Source organism: Manis javanica, chromosome 5, assembly GCF_040802235.1.
Source record: "Manis javanica isolate MJ-LG chromosome 5, MJ_LKY, whole genome shotgun sequence".
Classification (NCBI taxonomy): Eukaryota; Metazoa; Chordata; class Mammalia; order Pholidota; family Manidae; genus Manis; species Manis javanica.
The window spans coordinates 111,396,483-111,412,516 of record NC_133160.1 but is presented as its reverse complement, the minus strand read 5'-3'; the positions used below and the strand labels follow the sequence as shown (position 1 = coordinate 111,412,516).

Below are 16,034 nucleotides of genomic sequence, written 5' to 3'. Positions count from 1 at the left end.
AAGTTATGGGTGTGAGAAACTCGTGTGTTTGCGTGTGCGTGTGTTTGGAGGGGAAGGGAGATGTTGGCAGAGGGTTGATGCTGGGGAGTTAAGCAAGGCTAGAAGCGAGCTCCAGAGACAGTCACTGGAGGGTTTTATTTAAACTGGACAGTGATACAATCTGTGATCAGGTTTGTTTTAGATAAACCACACCAACAGCTGTGCCGTAATGGAAAGGATAGATTTTTTTTTCAGTTGTAATAAGCTTTTAAGTCTCTTATCAGTCACTTAAAGACTAGAACTATTATGTAAATTTATCAAGCATTATTTAATGGCACAGTTTGCCAAACGGGCGGGGGTCGGTGGGTGGGTGTTAAATTTAGAGCTGATTAATGTTAAGATTTACTTAAAGCCACACTGATCTTGGGCTGCGTTAAAAAGAAGTTTGTTAGTGAGTAGGTCACACCTTTGGGTGATAGTGGAAAGCGTGGCGATTTTTAAAGTCTTTCAAGGCTGGAAATGCGGCGACGGAAGTTAGTGAGTTTCTTCAGATTTTTTGTTTTTCATGCATTCCTGAGGACTCTCACAATCTATTAAAATTATCGTTCAGAGTACACTTGCAGAATAAAAAAGGAAAAAAGGAATAAAATAGTGCATCGTCAACAGGATGGTATTTCCCAGGAAGGGCGGATTTCCCTACAGACCTCGTACGGTGACCACGAAACGAGGGCTCCCAGGCTGCACTGAGGACTGACGGTACCGCCGCCACGGGGACCAGGCATAGGGCGCCCTCCCCCGCCGGCTAGCGAGCCTACTCTCCGCTTGCCCTTTCTAATCCCTTCCCCTTCCGCCACTTCCTGGTGGGAACCCTTTTACAATTTCTTCCAAGTTGAAGCGTAGGACCGGTTTTGTCAACACAATCCGGAACGGCCAGCATGGCGGCAGTCGTACGATACCTCAGTAGAGGTAAAACAAGGGGTTGTCTGGACTTGGGGGAGAAACAGCTGTGGCGTAGAATTTCCTTTTGCAGCAGAGCAAGTCAGAATCACCGAGGCACAGGTCTGAAATGGGGGCTCGACAACCTCCTGCTCTTTCGGGGCTCTAGGTTCTCCAGAGGATTATTACTATTTAAAAGCGACTTATCAGGAGTCTCACTTCTTTCTGTAGCTGCCCTCTCTAGGGGTGGAGTGGGAGGGGAATGGATGTACTTTGTCACCCCTGCAGCCCAGCGTAAGGGCTGAGGCGAGAACACAATTCTGTCTCCAATATTTCGGATGTGTCTTAAGAGGGAAAGGAGTATGATATGTGCAGTGAGTTCTGGTATGGAAAAGGTGGTATATTTGAGTGGCTTACATCTGTCTGTAAACGTTAGCCATTTGCAAAATGCTTGTTGGTACTTTCGGAGTACATAGTTGTAGGCGATTCCAACTCTTAAACTTCCAGGCGTTGTCTAATTTGAATCAACATTTATCATTTGGAGGCTAGTTCTGTAGTACTTCTTGGTAACAACTCTTTTCAGCAATTAATAAGGTCCAGTTTATTGGCGAGGAGGACAGCCCTTTTTTGGTACAATCCTTTTTCATTTGTTTTGTGTTTTCGATGTATTGTTATTTAGTCAAGGTAGATCTTTAGGTGGAATCAGCAGCCAACATCACCCCCATTTTACAGAGGAAGAATCTCATCCTGTTGTGTATGTGGCCAAGCTCATATAAACAGTTGAGTGTCAGAGGAAGAACTGAAGCTCCAGTCTTAGACCACTGATTTTTTTTTATTAAGGTATCATTGATATACAATCTTATGCTCAGGTTTCACATGAGCCACATTGTGGTTTCTACATTCACCCGTATTATCAAGTCCTCCTCCCCACACTCCATTGCAGTCACTGTCCATCAGCATAGGAAGATGTTATAGAGTCACTACTTGTCTTCTCTGTGCTATACTGCCTTCTCTGTGTGCTAATCATAATACCCCTTACTCCCCTTCTCCTTCCCTTCCCACCTACCCTCCCCAGTCCCTTTCGCTTTGGTAACTGTTAGTCCAATCTTGGGTTCTGTGTTTCTACTGCTGTTTTGTTCCTTCAGTTTTTCCTTTGTTCTTATACTCCACAGATGAGTGAAATCATTTGATATTTCTTTTTCTCCACTTGGCTTATTTCACTGAGCATAATACCCTCCAGCTCCATCCATGTTGCTGCAAATGGTAGGATTTTCCCTCTTCTTATGGCTGAGTAGTATTCTATTGTGTATATGTACCACATCTTCTTTATCCATTCATCTACCGATGGACATTTAGGTTGCTTCCAATTCTTGGCTATTGTAAATAGTGCTGCGATAAACATAGGGGTGCATCTGTTTTTCTCAGACTTGATTGCTGTGTTCTTAGGGTAAATTCCTAGGAGGGGAATTCCTGGGTCAAATGGTAAGTCTGTTTTGAGCATTTTGATGAACCTCCATACTGCTTTCCACAATGGTTGAACTAATTTACATTCCCACCAGCAGTGTAGGAGGGTTCCCCTTTCTCCACAACCTTGCCAACATTTGTTGTTGTTTGTCTTTTGGATGGCAGCCATCCTTACTGGTGTGAGATGATATCTCATTGTGGTTTTAATTTGCATTTCTCTGATGACAAGCGATGTGGAGCATCTTTTCATGTGCCTGTTGGCCATCTGAATTTCTTCTTTAGAGAACTGTCTATTCAGCTCCTCTGCCCATTTTTTAATTGGATTGTTTGATTTTTGTTTGTTGAGGCGTGTGAGCTCTTTATATATTTTGGACGTCAAGCCTTATCAGATCTGTCATTTACAAATATATTCTCCCATACTGTAGGGTTCCTTTTTGTTCTATTGATGGTGTCTTTTGCTGTACAGAAGCTTTTCAGCTTAATATAGTCCTACTTGTTCATTTTTGCTGTTGTTTTCCTTGCCCGGGGAGATATGTTCAAGAAGAGGTCACTCATGTTTATGCTAAGAGGTTTTTGCCTATGTTTTTTTCCACGAGTTTAATGGTTTCATGACTTACATTCAGGTCTTTGATCCATTTTGAATTTACTTTTGTATGTGGGGTTAGACAGTGGTCCAGTTTCATTCTCCTACATGTAGCTGTCCAGTTTTGCCAGCACCATCTATTGAAGAGACTGTCATTTTGCCATTGTATGTCCATGGCTCCTTTATCAAATATTAATTGACTATATATGTTTGGGTTAATGTCTGGAGTCTCTAGTCTGTTCCACTGATCTGTGGCTCTGTTCTTGTGCCGGTATTAAATTGTCTTGATTACTATGGCTTTATAGTAGAGCTTTAAGTTGGGGAGTGAGATCCCCCCTACTTTATTCTTCTTTCTCAGGATTGCTTTGGCTATTCGGGGTCTTTGGTGTTTCCATATGAATTTTTGAATTATTTGTTCCAGTTCATTGAAGAATGTTGCTGGTAATTTGATAGGGATTGCATCGAATCTGTATATTGCTTTGGGCAGGATGGCCATTTTGACGATATTGATTCTTCCTAGCCACGAGCATGGGATGAGTTTCCATTAGTTAGTGTCCCCTTTAATTTCTCTTAAGAGTGACTTGCAGTTTTCAGAGTCTAGGTCATTCACTTCTTTGGTTAGATTTATTCCTGGGTATTTTATTCTTTTTGATGCAATTGTGAATGGAATTGTTTTCCTGATTTCTCTTTCTATTGGTTCATTGTTAGTATATAGGAAAGCCACAGATTTCTGTGTGTTAATTTTGTATCCTGCAACTTTGCTGTATTCCGATATCAGTTCTAGTAGTTTTGGGGCGGAGTCTTTAGGGTTTTTTGTGTACAATATCATGTCATCTGCAAATAGTGACAGTTTAACTTCTTCATTACCAATCTGGATTCCTTGTATTTTATGTTTTGTCTAATTGCCGTGGCTAGGACCTCCAGTACTATGTTAAATAGCAGTGGGGAGAGTGGGCATCCCTGTCTGGTTCCCGATCTCAGAGGAAAAGCTTTCAGCTTCTCACTGTTCAGTATAATGTTGGCTGTGGGTTTCTGATATATGACCTTTATTATGTTGAGGTACTTGCCCTCTATTCCCATTTTGCTGAGAGTTTTTATCATGAATGGATGTTGAATTTTGTCAAATGCTTTTTCAGCATCTATGGAGATATCATATGGTTTTTGTCTTTCTTTTTGTTGATGTGGTGGATGATGTTGATGAATATTCGAATGGTGTACCATCCTTGCATCCCTGGGATGAATCCCACTTGGTCATGATGTATGATCCTTTTGATGTATTTTTGAATTCAGTTTGCTAATATTTTGTTGAGTATTTTTGCATCTACATTCATCAGGGATATTGGTCTGTAATTTTCTTTTTTGGTGTGGTCTTTGCCTGGTTTTGGTATTAGGGTGATGTTGGCTTCATAGAATGAGTTTGGGAGTATTCCCTCCTCTTCTATTTTTTGGAAAACATTAAGGAGAATGGGTATTATGTCTTCTCTGTGTGTCTGATAAAATTCCGAGGTAAATCCGTCTGGCCCAAGTGCTTTGTTTTTGTGTAGTTTTTTGATTACCGTTTCAATTTCATTGCTGGTAATTGGTCTGTTTAGATTTTCTGTTTCTTTCTGGGTCAGTCTTGGAAGGTTGTATTTTTCTAGGAAGTTGTCCATTTCTTCTAGGTTTTCCAGCTTGTTGGCATATAGGTTTTCATAGTAGTCTTTAATAATTCTTTGTATTTCTGTGGAGTCTTTCGTGATTTTTCCATTCTCGTTTCTGATTCTGTTGATGTGTGTTGATTCTCTTTTTCTCTGAATAAGTTTAGCTAGAGGCTTATCTATTTTGTTTATTTTCTCAAAGAACCAGCTCTTTTTTCATTGATTTTTCTATTGTTTCATTCTCAATTTTGTTTATTTCTTCTCTGATCTTTATTATGTCCCTCCTTCTCCTGACCTTAGGCCTCATTTGTTCTTCTTTTTCCAGTTTCGATAATTGTGATGTTAGACTATTCGTTTGGGATTGTTCTTCCTTGTTTAGGTGTGCCTGGACAGCTATATACTTTCCTCTTAAGACTACTTTCGCTCTTCCTACAGAAGTTCGGTCTTTGTGTTGTTGTTGTCATTTTTTCCATGTATTCCTTGGTCTCTATTTTAATTTGTTCTTTGATCCATGGATTTTTTAGGAGCATGTTGTTAAACCGCCATGTGTTTGTGAGCCTTTTGTTTTCTTTGTAGAATTTATTTCTAGTTTTATACCTTTGTGGTCTGAAAAGTTGTTTGGTAGAATTTCAGTCTTTTTGAAATTACTTTCTCTCTTTTTGTGGCCTAGTATGTGGTCTATTATGGAGAATGTTCCATGTGCACTTGAGAAGAATGTGTATCCTGTTGCTTTTGGATGTAGAATTCTATAGGTGTCTGTTAGGTCCTTCTGTTCTAGTGTTTTGTTCAGTGCCTCCGTGTCCTTACTTATTTTCTGTCCAGTGGATCTATCCTTTGGGGTGAGTGGTGTGTTGAAGTCTCCTAAAATGAATGCATTGCATTCTATTTCCCCCTTTAGTTCTGTTAGTATTTGTTTCACATATGCTGGTGCTCCTGTGTTGGGTGCATATATATTTATAATGGTTATATCCTCTTGTTGGGCTGAGCCCTTTATCACTATGTAATGTCCTTGTTTATTTCTTGTTACTTTCTTTGTTTTTAAGTCTATTTTGTCTGATACTAGTTCTGCAACACCTGCTCTTTTTCTTCCTGTTGTTTGCATGAAATATCTTTTTCCATCCCTTGACTTCTAGTCTGTGCATGTCTTTGGGTTTGAGGTGAGTTTCTTGTAAGTAGCATATAGATATGTCTTGCTTTTTTATCCATTCTATTACTCTGTGTCTTTTGATTGGTGCATTCAGACTATTTACATTTAGGGTTACTATTGAAAGATATGTACTTACTGCTATTGCAGGCTTTAGATTCGTGTTTACCAAAGGTTCAAGGTTAGCTTCTTTAGTTACTGCCTAACTTAGCTCGCTTATTGAGCTGTTATAAGCACTGTCTGGAGATTCTTTTCTTCTCTCCCTTCTTATTCCTCTTCCTCCATTCTTTATATGTTGGTTGTTTTATTCTGTGCTCTTTCATGTTTCCTTTAACTGCTTTTAGTGGGTAGTTGATTTTATTTTTTGCCTTTAGTTAGTATTTGGTTGCTCTGCTTTCTTCGCTGTGATTTTATTTTCTCTGGTGACATCTGTTCAGTCTTAGGCGTGCTCCCGTCTAGAATAGTACCTCTAGAATATCCTGTAGAGGTGGTTTTTGGGAGGCAAATTCCCTCAACTTTTGCTTGTCTTGGAATTGTTTAATTCCTTCTTCATATTTAAATGATAATCGTGCTGGATACAGTATTCTTGGTTCAAGGCCCTTCTGTTTCATTGCATTGAATATATCAATGCCATTGTCTTTTGGCCTGTAAGGTTTCTGTTGAGTCTGATGTTAGCCTGATGGTTTTTCCTTTATTGGTGACCTTTTTCTTATCTTTAGCTGCCTTTAAAACTCTTTCCTTGTCCTTGATCTTTGCCATTTTAATTATTATGTGTTGGTGTTGTCCTTCAGTCCTTTCTGTTGTGAGTTCTGTGTACTTCCGTGGTCTGATCGATTATTTCCTCCCCCAGTTTGGGGAAGTTTTCAGCAGTTATTTCTTCAAAGAAATTATTTCTTTTTTCTCTCTCTTCTTCTTTGGGTACCTCTGTAATGCAGATATTGTTCCTTTTGTATTGGTCACACAGTTCTCTTAATATTGTTTCATTCCTGGAGATCCTTTTATCTCTCTCTGCATCAGCTTCTATGCGTTCCTGTTCTCTGGTTTCTATTCCATCAATGGCCTCTTGCATCTTATCCATTCTGCTTATAAAGCTTTCCAGAGTTTGTTTCACTTATGTAATCTCCCTCCGGTTGTCTGTCATCTCCCTCCGGACTTCATCCCTTAGCTCTTGTATATTTCTCTGCATCTCCATCAGCATGTTTATGATTTTTATTTTGAATTCTTTTTCAGGAAGACTGGTTAGGTCTGTTTCCTTCTCATGTGTTGTCTCTGTGATCTTTGTCTGCTTCAAATTCTGCCTTTTCATGGCGATAGAGATAGTTTGCGGAGCTGGCACGAGTGACGGCTGGGAGAACGTCCCTTCTTGTTGGTTTGTGGCCTTCCTTTCCTGGGAGAACAGCTACCTCTAGTGGCTTGTGCTCGGCCACTGCATGCAGACGGGGCTTCTGATTCTTGTCTGGCCGCTATGGAGTTTATCTCCGCTGTTGCTGTGGGCATGGCCTGCCTTGGGCTGCTGCTCTGATATGGCGGAGCTGCGTCGGCGGGGAAACGGCCGGGAGGCTGTTTATCTCCGTGAGGGGCCTCTTAGCTGCCCTGCTATCCAGGGGTTTAGGGTGCCCGGAGTTCCCTGCTGCTGGGCTAAGTGTCCCGGGATGCTTCCATCCGGCAGTGGGGTCCCTGTCCCTTTAAGACTTCCAAAAAGCACTCACTTTTCTTTTTCCCCGGGGCGCCAGCTGCATGGACCCACTCACAGGTCTTATTGTCCTGTTTCCCTAGTTTTCAGCACCCCACGCATGCACTGTGTTTGCGGTCTGGTGCAGATGGCTAGGGCTGGCTATTTAGCAGTCCTGGGCTCCCTCTCCCTCCCTGCTCCAACTCCTCTCCTCCCGCCAGGAGATGGGGCATGGGGTGCTCGGGTCTCTCCAGGCCGTGGCTTGTATTTTACCCCCTTCACGAGGCGCTGGTTTCTCGCAGGTGTGGATATAGTCTGGCTGTTGTCCTGTGTCTTCTGGTCTCTCTTTTAGGAAGAGTTGTCTTTGTTGTATTTTCAAAAATATATGTGGTTTTGGGAGGAGATTTCCGCTGCTCTACTCACGCCACCATCTTGGCTCTGCCCTTTAATAGTGTTTTTACATGAAAATTGAGCTCTAGAGTACTAATTTGAAAAGTTGAGTTGAAGCCAATTCATCAAAAAAGAAAATAGAGATGACCCAAAACATACTCAGTGTAACTCATAAGAAAAATGCAATTTAAGACAGCTGTGCACATCATCTTTCATCTACTGGATTGGCAGAGACCAAAATGTAGGGTATAATGTACTGTGTTGGCACAGATGTGGAAACAACCTTTCCTTGCTGGTAGTAATGTATATGGCACTGTTACAGAGAGCAGTATTTATCACAATTACAAATGTTAATATCCTTTGACCAAGGAAATTCACATCTTGAAATTTATTAGGTAAATGTACTTGTATATGTGAAGAATGGTATCTGTACAAGTTTATTCAGCACAGTACTGTTTATAATTGCAAAATATTATAAATAACCTAGTGGTTGGTTACCTATTAAATTATGATAAATAACCACACTGTGGAGTATTTTGCTGCCCTAAGAAGTTTAAATCTTTATGAACTGATAAGAAATTATCACTTAAATATATACATACACCCACACCTTTATGAAAGGAGCATGAAATTATATACATACACTGTCACTTAAATGTCTGTGTGTACCTGTATGTATATATGTGTGTGAAAATGGGCTCTAATACCTTTAAATGAAAAAGCAAGGTGTAACACAGTAGAGTGTGCTATCCATTTTATCAAAGAAGAGGGAAATAATACTTCTAGAAAGATGCATAAGAAATTGCTAACATGGGAGGGAAGCTGGGGATGAGCAGGTGGCAGGAAGGCTTGGCTTTTGTATATACTTTTGTAACCCTTAAATAAAAACATTTTCCTAGTATTTCTCCATACAAAAAAATATTTGTAACGCATATAAAGAAGAGTAACTTAAAATTCAGAATATCACTATTAAGCTTAAAAAAGAAAAACATTATCAATACCTTCAAATGCCCAAGTGTCTTTTTCTTATTTTATCTGCTTCTTTCCCAGAGGTAAGCACTTCTCCTGAATTTCTGTTTTATCATTCCCTTATTTTTCTGTATAGTTTTAACACATACATACATACATACATATAAATATATGTTTATACCTAAATACAATATTGATTATTCATGTTTTTGAATTTTACAATAATACCTAATGAATTCTTATGCCACTTCTGTTTTTTATTTATTTATTTATTTCTTATTGGAATAAAGTTGTATACAGTGTTATATTGGTTTCAGATATATAACCATAGTAACTTGGTAAGTGATATTTCTGGATGCTTGCCATGGTTAAGTGTAGTTACCCCATTATCATACCAAGATATTACAGTGTTATTGGTTATATTCTCTATGTTGTACTTCCATTCCTATGACTGAATCAAAATGTTAAATGACAGCAAATGAAATAACTAAACATACTCTGTTGAGTCTGAACTACATGAGTTAAAAAAATTCACCCATTTCCTCCCACCATGGTAACCAATAGTCTGTTGTCAATATTTATGGATCTATAAATTTTTGGTTTCTTTGTTTTGGTTTTTAGATTTCCCATCCAAGTGAAATCATGTTGTATTTGTCTTTCTCCGCCTGGCTTATTTCAGTTAGCATGATATGCTCTAGGTCCATCTATGTGTTGCAAATGGCAAGATTCCTTTCTTTTCATGGCTGAGTAATATTCCATGTATATATGTACTACATCTTCTTTATACTTGCATCTATCAATGGAAACTTGGATTTCTTCCATATCTTTGATATTGTAAATAATACTGTAGTGAACATAGATGTGCATGTATCTTTTTGAATTAGTGATTTTGTTGTTTTGGGGTAAGTTCTAGAAGTGGAATGGCTTGCCACTTACTTCTTTTGCTCAAAATTATGTTTGTGAGATTCATCTGTGTAACACATGGTTTATTCATTTTTATAATTTTGTGGCTTTCCATTTTAGGTAAATAGCATAATATTTATTCCACTGTAGATAAATGTTTGGGTTCTTTTCTGCAGGTTTGCTGTCATAGTAATGTTATGATTATTCTTGTGCCTATCTGTTAGTATACCTGTGCAGGAATTCCTCTAGGGCACATGCCTGGAAGTAGAATTGCTGCATTGTTGAGATGTCTATGCTCAGCCTCATTGGGAGGTGCCATATTACTTTCCAAAGTGGTTTTCCCATTTATACTCTTACTTGTTATGTGTAAATTTTATGCTTACTAACATTTTCAAAAATGCTTGACTTTAAAAAATTTTGCCACTCTGATGTATGTAAAATGGTGCTACTTAAATTATCTCATCTACAAACTGTTACCTGTCTTTCATAAGAACAAAGCACTGCTTCTTTCATTGAGAAAGTCTTGTGAAAAAAAAAATTGTCAGATGCACTAAAAATTATACTTAGTGATGTGGTTGATTTATGTGCTGATGAAATTTTAATTTGGTTGTAGACTTGTAATAGGTAGATCCACTGACCACTTTTTAAGTAGCACTGTAAAATGATATTTTATTGTGGTTTAAATTAATATTTATCTGGTTATTAATAAGATTTGTGTATTTTTCTATATGCTTATGTATCATTTGTGTTTCCTTTTCAGTTAGAAGCCTATTCATCTTGTTTATTTTTTCAGTTGGGTTGATCTTACATATTCTGAATATTAGTCCTATGTCCATTTAATATGTTGATATTCCATTCTCCCAGTTTTGACTTGTTTTTGCACTTTCTTTAAAATATCTTGTATCTTTTGATAAACAGGTGTCTTAACATTAATATAGTCACTTTGTGGCTTAGTGCTTTTGGGTTTCATTTGTGAAATTGTTCCCTCCCCAAAGATCATGAAAATGTTTTCCTACATTTTGAAAGCCTTTAAGTTTTGCCATTCACATGTAAGTTTTTAGTTCAGCTAGATTTGATTTTTTTCTCTGTCTATGGTATGAGATAGGGATCTAAATAATACACTTTCCCTATGGATAATCACTTGTCTTAGCACCACTGACTGGATTCTTTGTACAGTATTTGCAATAACATCTCTGTCATATTTCAGATATCCATATGTGTATAGATCTTTTGCTGGGCTATTTACTGTCTTATTAGTCTGTCTGTCTCTACTTGTGCCAATACCAAAGTGTCTTAATTACCATAGCTTAATAACAAGTCTTGATCTCTCTCATCAGGCAATTCCCTCCACTTTGGTCTTATCCTTCAGAAGTATCTTGGGTATTCTGTGAATGTATTATCTACTTATAAAAAATTAAATTACTAAAAAAAATTCAGTGTGTGTGTGTGTGTGTGTGTGTGTATACATATTTCATATTAATAGAACTAACATACTCTGTTGAGTCTGAACTAGATCAGTTTAAATGAAAACAAAAGAAAAAATGAAATGTGTCTATTTGGCTTTAGTTTCAAGAAGTGCAGTGTCCTTTATTATAGTTTTTAAAGAATAAGAATCACAAAATATTGAATATTTTTGTTCTGGAAAACATTGATTAAGACTGTAAAAATGATGAATGTAATGATTCATGTTAATACTTTATGTGTGTTTTCTTTCAAGTCTTGATGCATCATCAAAGGCATAGTCTTTCCAAGATGGCTTATCAGGAACCTCTTTATCCTTGTTCTGGATACATCCAGGTGCCCAATAGACATTTTGCTGCTGCTGCGAAGTAAGTTTTTTTATTTTTAGTTATTTCATTTGCTGTCATTTAAAATTTTGAATCAGAAACACTATGCTTAGTTCCATAATGACATACAGGGACATACAGTTATAAGTTTATTATCTCTGCTTCTTTGAATGTATAGTCCTGCAGAAAGATATTGCTTATTACAATAATACTTAACATTTATTGTACACTGACATTCAGTAACTAAGTTAATTCCTACAGTAACTTTATGTGAAAGAAGATATTGTTATTATGCTCTTTTTTTGAGATGGAAAGCAAGACACCAATAGATGTGTAACTTGCCCAAAATCATAGAGCTAGTGTCAGAGCTAGAATTTTGTGATATAATAAGAAATACTCATATTGGTCTCTGTCCCTAATTCCTGGCATAGAGCTCCAAAAAGTCTGGTAATCTCTCGAATGATAGGGATGTTAGGAGCATCTGTTGTTTTAATATTTGGTCTTTGGCCCAGTTTCTGATAGAGAACTCCAAAAACCCTTGTAAATTCTGGGTAATAGGCGTGTCTTTGGTGTTCTAGTGAGGCAACTCTTGGTGGGCTCCTGGAAGAAGGCTGGTCACCAGAAAGGTCAAGCCATGATTACAAGCTTGGAACTTTCATTTCCACCTCCCATCTTTCAGGGAAGAGAGGGAGCTAGAGATTGAGTTCATAATTGATCATACTTATATGATGAAGCAACCATAAAAATCCCTGAGTTGTGGGGTTTGGAGAGCTTCTGGGTTAGTGAACACATCTATGTGCCACAGACACAATAGGAGAGAAGCTCCTGTGCTACAGACCCTTTTGGACCTCTACCTATTCATCTCTTATCCTTTATTATGTCCTTTATAACAAACCAGTAAATGTTAAGTGTTTCTCTGAGTGCTTTGAGCAATTCTAGCAAATTATGAAGCCTGGGGAGGGGGTTGTACAACCCCCTTGATTATAGAAGTACTGGAGGGCCAGACTTGGATTGGCATCTGAAATGGGGGTAGTCTTATGGGACTGAGCCCTTAACTTTGGGGATCTGATGCTAAATCCAGGTAGATAGTGTCAGAATTGTGCTGAATTGTAGGAAACACAGCTAATGTCAGATTGGCTGATGTGGGAAAAAATCCATAGCTATTGTCAGAATTGTTTTGAGTAGAGGAAAACAGTTTCTTAATTGATTATATACCCTGTTCTGCATCTTGCTTGCTTTAAACAGTATATCTTGTAGATTATTTAAGATGGACCTATTTAGTCATTTTTTTTGAAATGTAATTCACATACATTATATTAGATTCAGGTGTACAACATAATGATTCAATATTTGTATATATTGGGAAATTCTCACCACAGTAAGTCTAGTTAACATCCATCCCCATACAGAGTTGCAATTATTTTTCATTATAATGAGAATATTTAACATACACGCTCTTAGCAGCTTTCAAATATATAGCATAATATTATTAATTGTAGTCATCATGCTGTACATTACATCCCTGTGACTTATTTAGTACTGGAAGTTTATACGTTCTGGCCACCTTCACTCATTTTGCTTCTGGCAGCTACCAGTCTGTTCTCTGCAGCTATGAGTTCTATTTTTTTAACACAGAAATTGATATCATATGATACTTATTTTTCTCTATGTGACCTATTTCACTTAGTATAAAGCCCTTGAGGTCCATCTATGTTGTTGTAAATGGCAAGATTTCATTTTTAATGCCTGAATAATATTCCATTGTATATATACATACACAACATTTTCTTTATTCATTCATTGATGTACACCTGAGTTGCCTCTGTTTCTTGGCTACTGTAAATAATGCTGCAATGAACATGAGTATAATATTTCATTGTGTGAATATGCCATAATTTATTAACTCTTCCCTTATTGATACATATTTATCTCTTCAGTCTTTTGCTATAACAAGTGATTCTGCAGTGAAAAGGCATTTACATAGATCTTGTCAAATAGTATGAATGTATTTGTAGTAAAACTCTGAGAAATAGAATTGAGTCTAAAGATGTGTGCATTTATAATTTTGATGGGTATTACCAAGTTGCTTTCATAGAGATCTTTCCAATTTTTGTCTTTACCATAATATTATTATTTTCCCATATACAGTGTAGTAAAAATTTTTGAATCTTGCCAATTTGATGAATAAACGGTATCAAAGTTTTAATTTATTATTTTTGTTATTGAGGCTGTATATCATTTTAATGTTTAAGAGCCATTTATATTTACTGTGAATTTTCTGTTCATGTGCTTTCTCATTTTTTGCTGTTGATTAATAGAAGCTCTTTACATATTATAAATTAGCACATATGTGCCCTATAACTTTAATACATTTTATCTGTTATAGTAGAGGAATGGACCCAGTGTTATGGGATCATAGATAAAAAGTCACTTAATTCTACTTGGAGGAGGGTATGGCAAGAAATAGTTGAACTGGGCTCTGAAAGATAGACTTTTGCAGGGGAATTGGGACAAAGTTATTTCAGTGGTGCAAAAGCATGAAAGTGAATGATATGGATGTAATGCAGTCTTATTTGGCTTGAATATAGAATGAAGAGGGAAGTGACAGAACTGTAACTAGAAAGGAGGCTTCTTTTGAATGTAAATAGTTACCTGGATTCTTTTTTGTTGTTGAGAAGTTGGAGGAGTATTGGTTGTATTAATGTGTCCCACTCAGCAGTAATTGAGAGTGCCCACTCCTAACAAAACTGATATCATCAATCTTTGTTTTTCTTCATTGTATTTCTAATTTATATCTCTTGCTTGTTTTTCTGTTGGGCTATTTTTTTCTTTCTGCTTTGTGAAAGTGTTTATTTAATAGGGATATTAATTATTTTGTGGATATTTTGTCTTTAAATGTTTTCTTTTATTCCATATAAATTTTTCATTTTGTGTCTTCTCTATCTATAGTCGTCTATTCCTGTACAACTTTAAAAGCACTTTTCACTCGTCAAAAAAGCATAGCTTAGGAAATACACATACTTAAAAAAAATAACTATGAAAAACTATGAGCAAATGATTTTTTTAGTGACTGATAATGAAAGTTCTTCAGTAGCTTGACAAGAATCATAGCATTCATAATTTTTGTTATGGTTTACATTTTTTAATGTGCTTATATAATATACCAAAAATAGTTTTTCTGTGGCTTATTTTTTATCAGGATCTGAGACAGGGTAGAGGGGCTTATGCTTGCTTCTCTTTTCTTGTCACCCTGAAACTCTACTCCTCTGTGTGGACTTGGTCTCTGACTCAGATTCTGTTTCTCTCTTGACAGTAGGTTTTGATTCTTGCTTCTTTGTTTATCTTAAAGCTTTTTGTTGACTGTCAGACATCTTGTCTAGAACAGTTGAAACTCAAAGATAACAATGTATAAGCCTGGAAATATGCATCCCTCTTGTGTCAGTGTTGAGTCAATCCAGTCAGCTTTTGGTTTTGTTTTACCATGGTTACCACCAGCTTCAGATTTCTCCACCCCAACCTGTTCGTCAAACCTCAGCTCCTCCTTCATTTCTGGGGCTGAAGGCACCACTACACCCTTCACCAACCCCACGGCACCTCAAAGCCTGCACTGTTGAGCTGCTTCATCTTGGGCTACTGCTTCTCTGGCTGCCATGACATCCTTTACCATTTCCACAGCACCTTGTAGTGATGCCGTTTCAGTCACCAACAAATATTTTACCTCGTCAACAGCACCTTGCAGCTCACGTTCCCGTGCTGCCTCTTCTTGTGCTCTTGAAGGAGGACGTCTTTATCCCTTATGGCCTTTCTCAAAATTGTGAGAAAAAACTCCCCACAGTTCCCACAGCCTCATGGGCACTCTGTTTCTTTAAGGAATTCCCTATTTTGCTGAGGGCCAACTTTACTGCCTCAGGTGTTGCCTTTACCTCTTCCCAGTTTTGGAGTGGAGCCCAGTCTTCTAGGAGGCAAGTCACCTCAGCCACATGTCCACTGGGACACTCGAATGTCTCCCCATCCACAGGGGCAGCTGCTGAAACACTCCTCCCATGAGGGCAGCCTGTTCTGTTCTTCGATTCTACAGTGAATCCTGCCATGGGCAGCCCCCAAAACTCTACTTTCCATCCTAAGGGCCGTAGCTTTCCATCCTAAGACTGAGACAATATGGATGGAAGGTGGTGAGGGGAATAATAGTCAATGGGCAGACGTGCAGGCAGTATGGCTTATGATTATCCAGGAGTCCTCCCCAATAGTTGTCTGCACTGACAGCTGGGCTGTCTATCAGAGCTTGACCCTGTGGCTACCAACATGGTATCATATCAACAGATTGGTTGGTCACCGATGCCTTTGGGGTCAAGAATTGTGGCAAGACTTATTGGTCTGTGGTCAGACTAGAACAGTTACAGTATATCATGTGACTGGCCATTTGCCACTGGCATCCCCAGGAAATGATGAAGCATATGAATCAGTCCAGGTACATTGGATAGAAGGAAAGCCTGCCTCTGATGTGGCCCAGTGGTTACGCCAGCATTTGTTACATGTGGGGCAAAAAGCAATGCAGGCTGTAGCCCATCGG

The 16,034-nt window shown here is 38.1% G+C and overlaps 1 protein-coding gene across 7 annotated transcripts in view; it reads left to right on the top strand.

Moving 5' to 3' along the window:
- Window positions 1-805: 805 nt before the first annotated feature.
- Window positions 806-16,034, top strand: part of MRPL1 (mitochondrial ribosomal protein L1) — a 145,574-nt gene continuing 130,345 nt past the window's right edge. For 6 of the 7 annotated variants that reach the window (XR_012131707.1, XR_012131708.1, XR_005057242.1 and 3 more), the window contains exons 1-2: window positions 876-1,038; window positions 11,395-11,506. Coding sequence is in view for 3 of the 7 variants with exons in the window: in XM_073237420.1 (XP_073093521.1) it covers window positions 915-1,038; window positions 11,395-11,506 (236 nt within the window). In the remaining 4 variants the exon portion in view is untranslated. Of the gene's footprint in view, window positions 1,039-11,394; window positions 11,507-16,034 lie in introns of all 7 variants that reach the window. The other variant, XM_037003408.2, reaches the window with a different exon arrangement.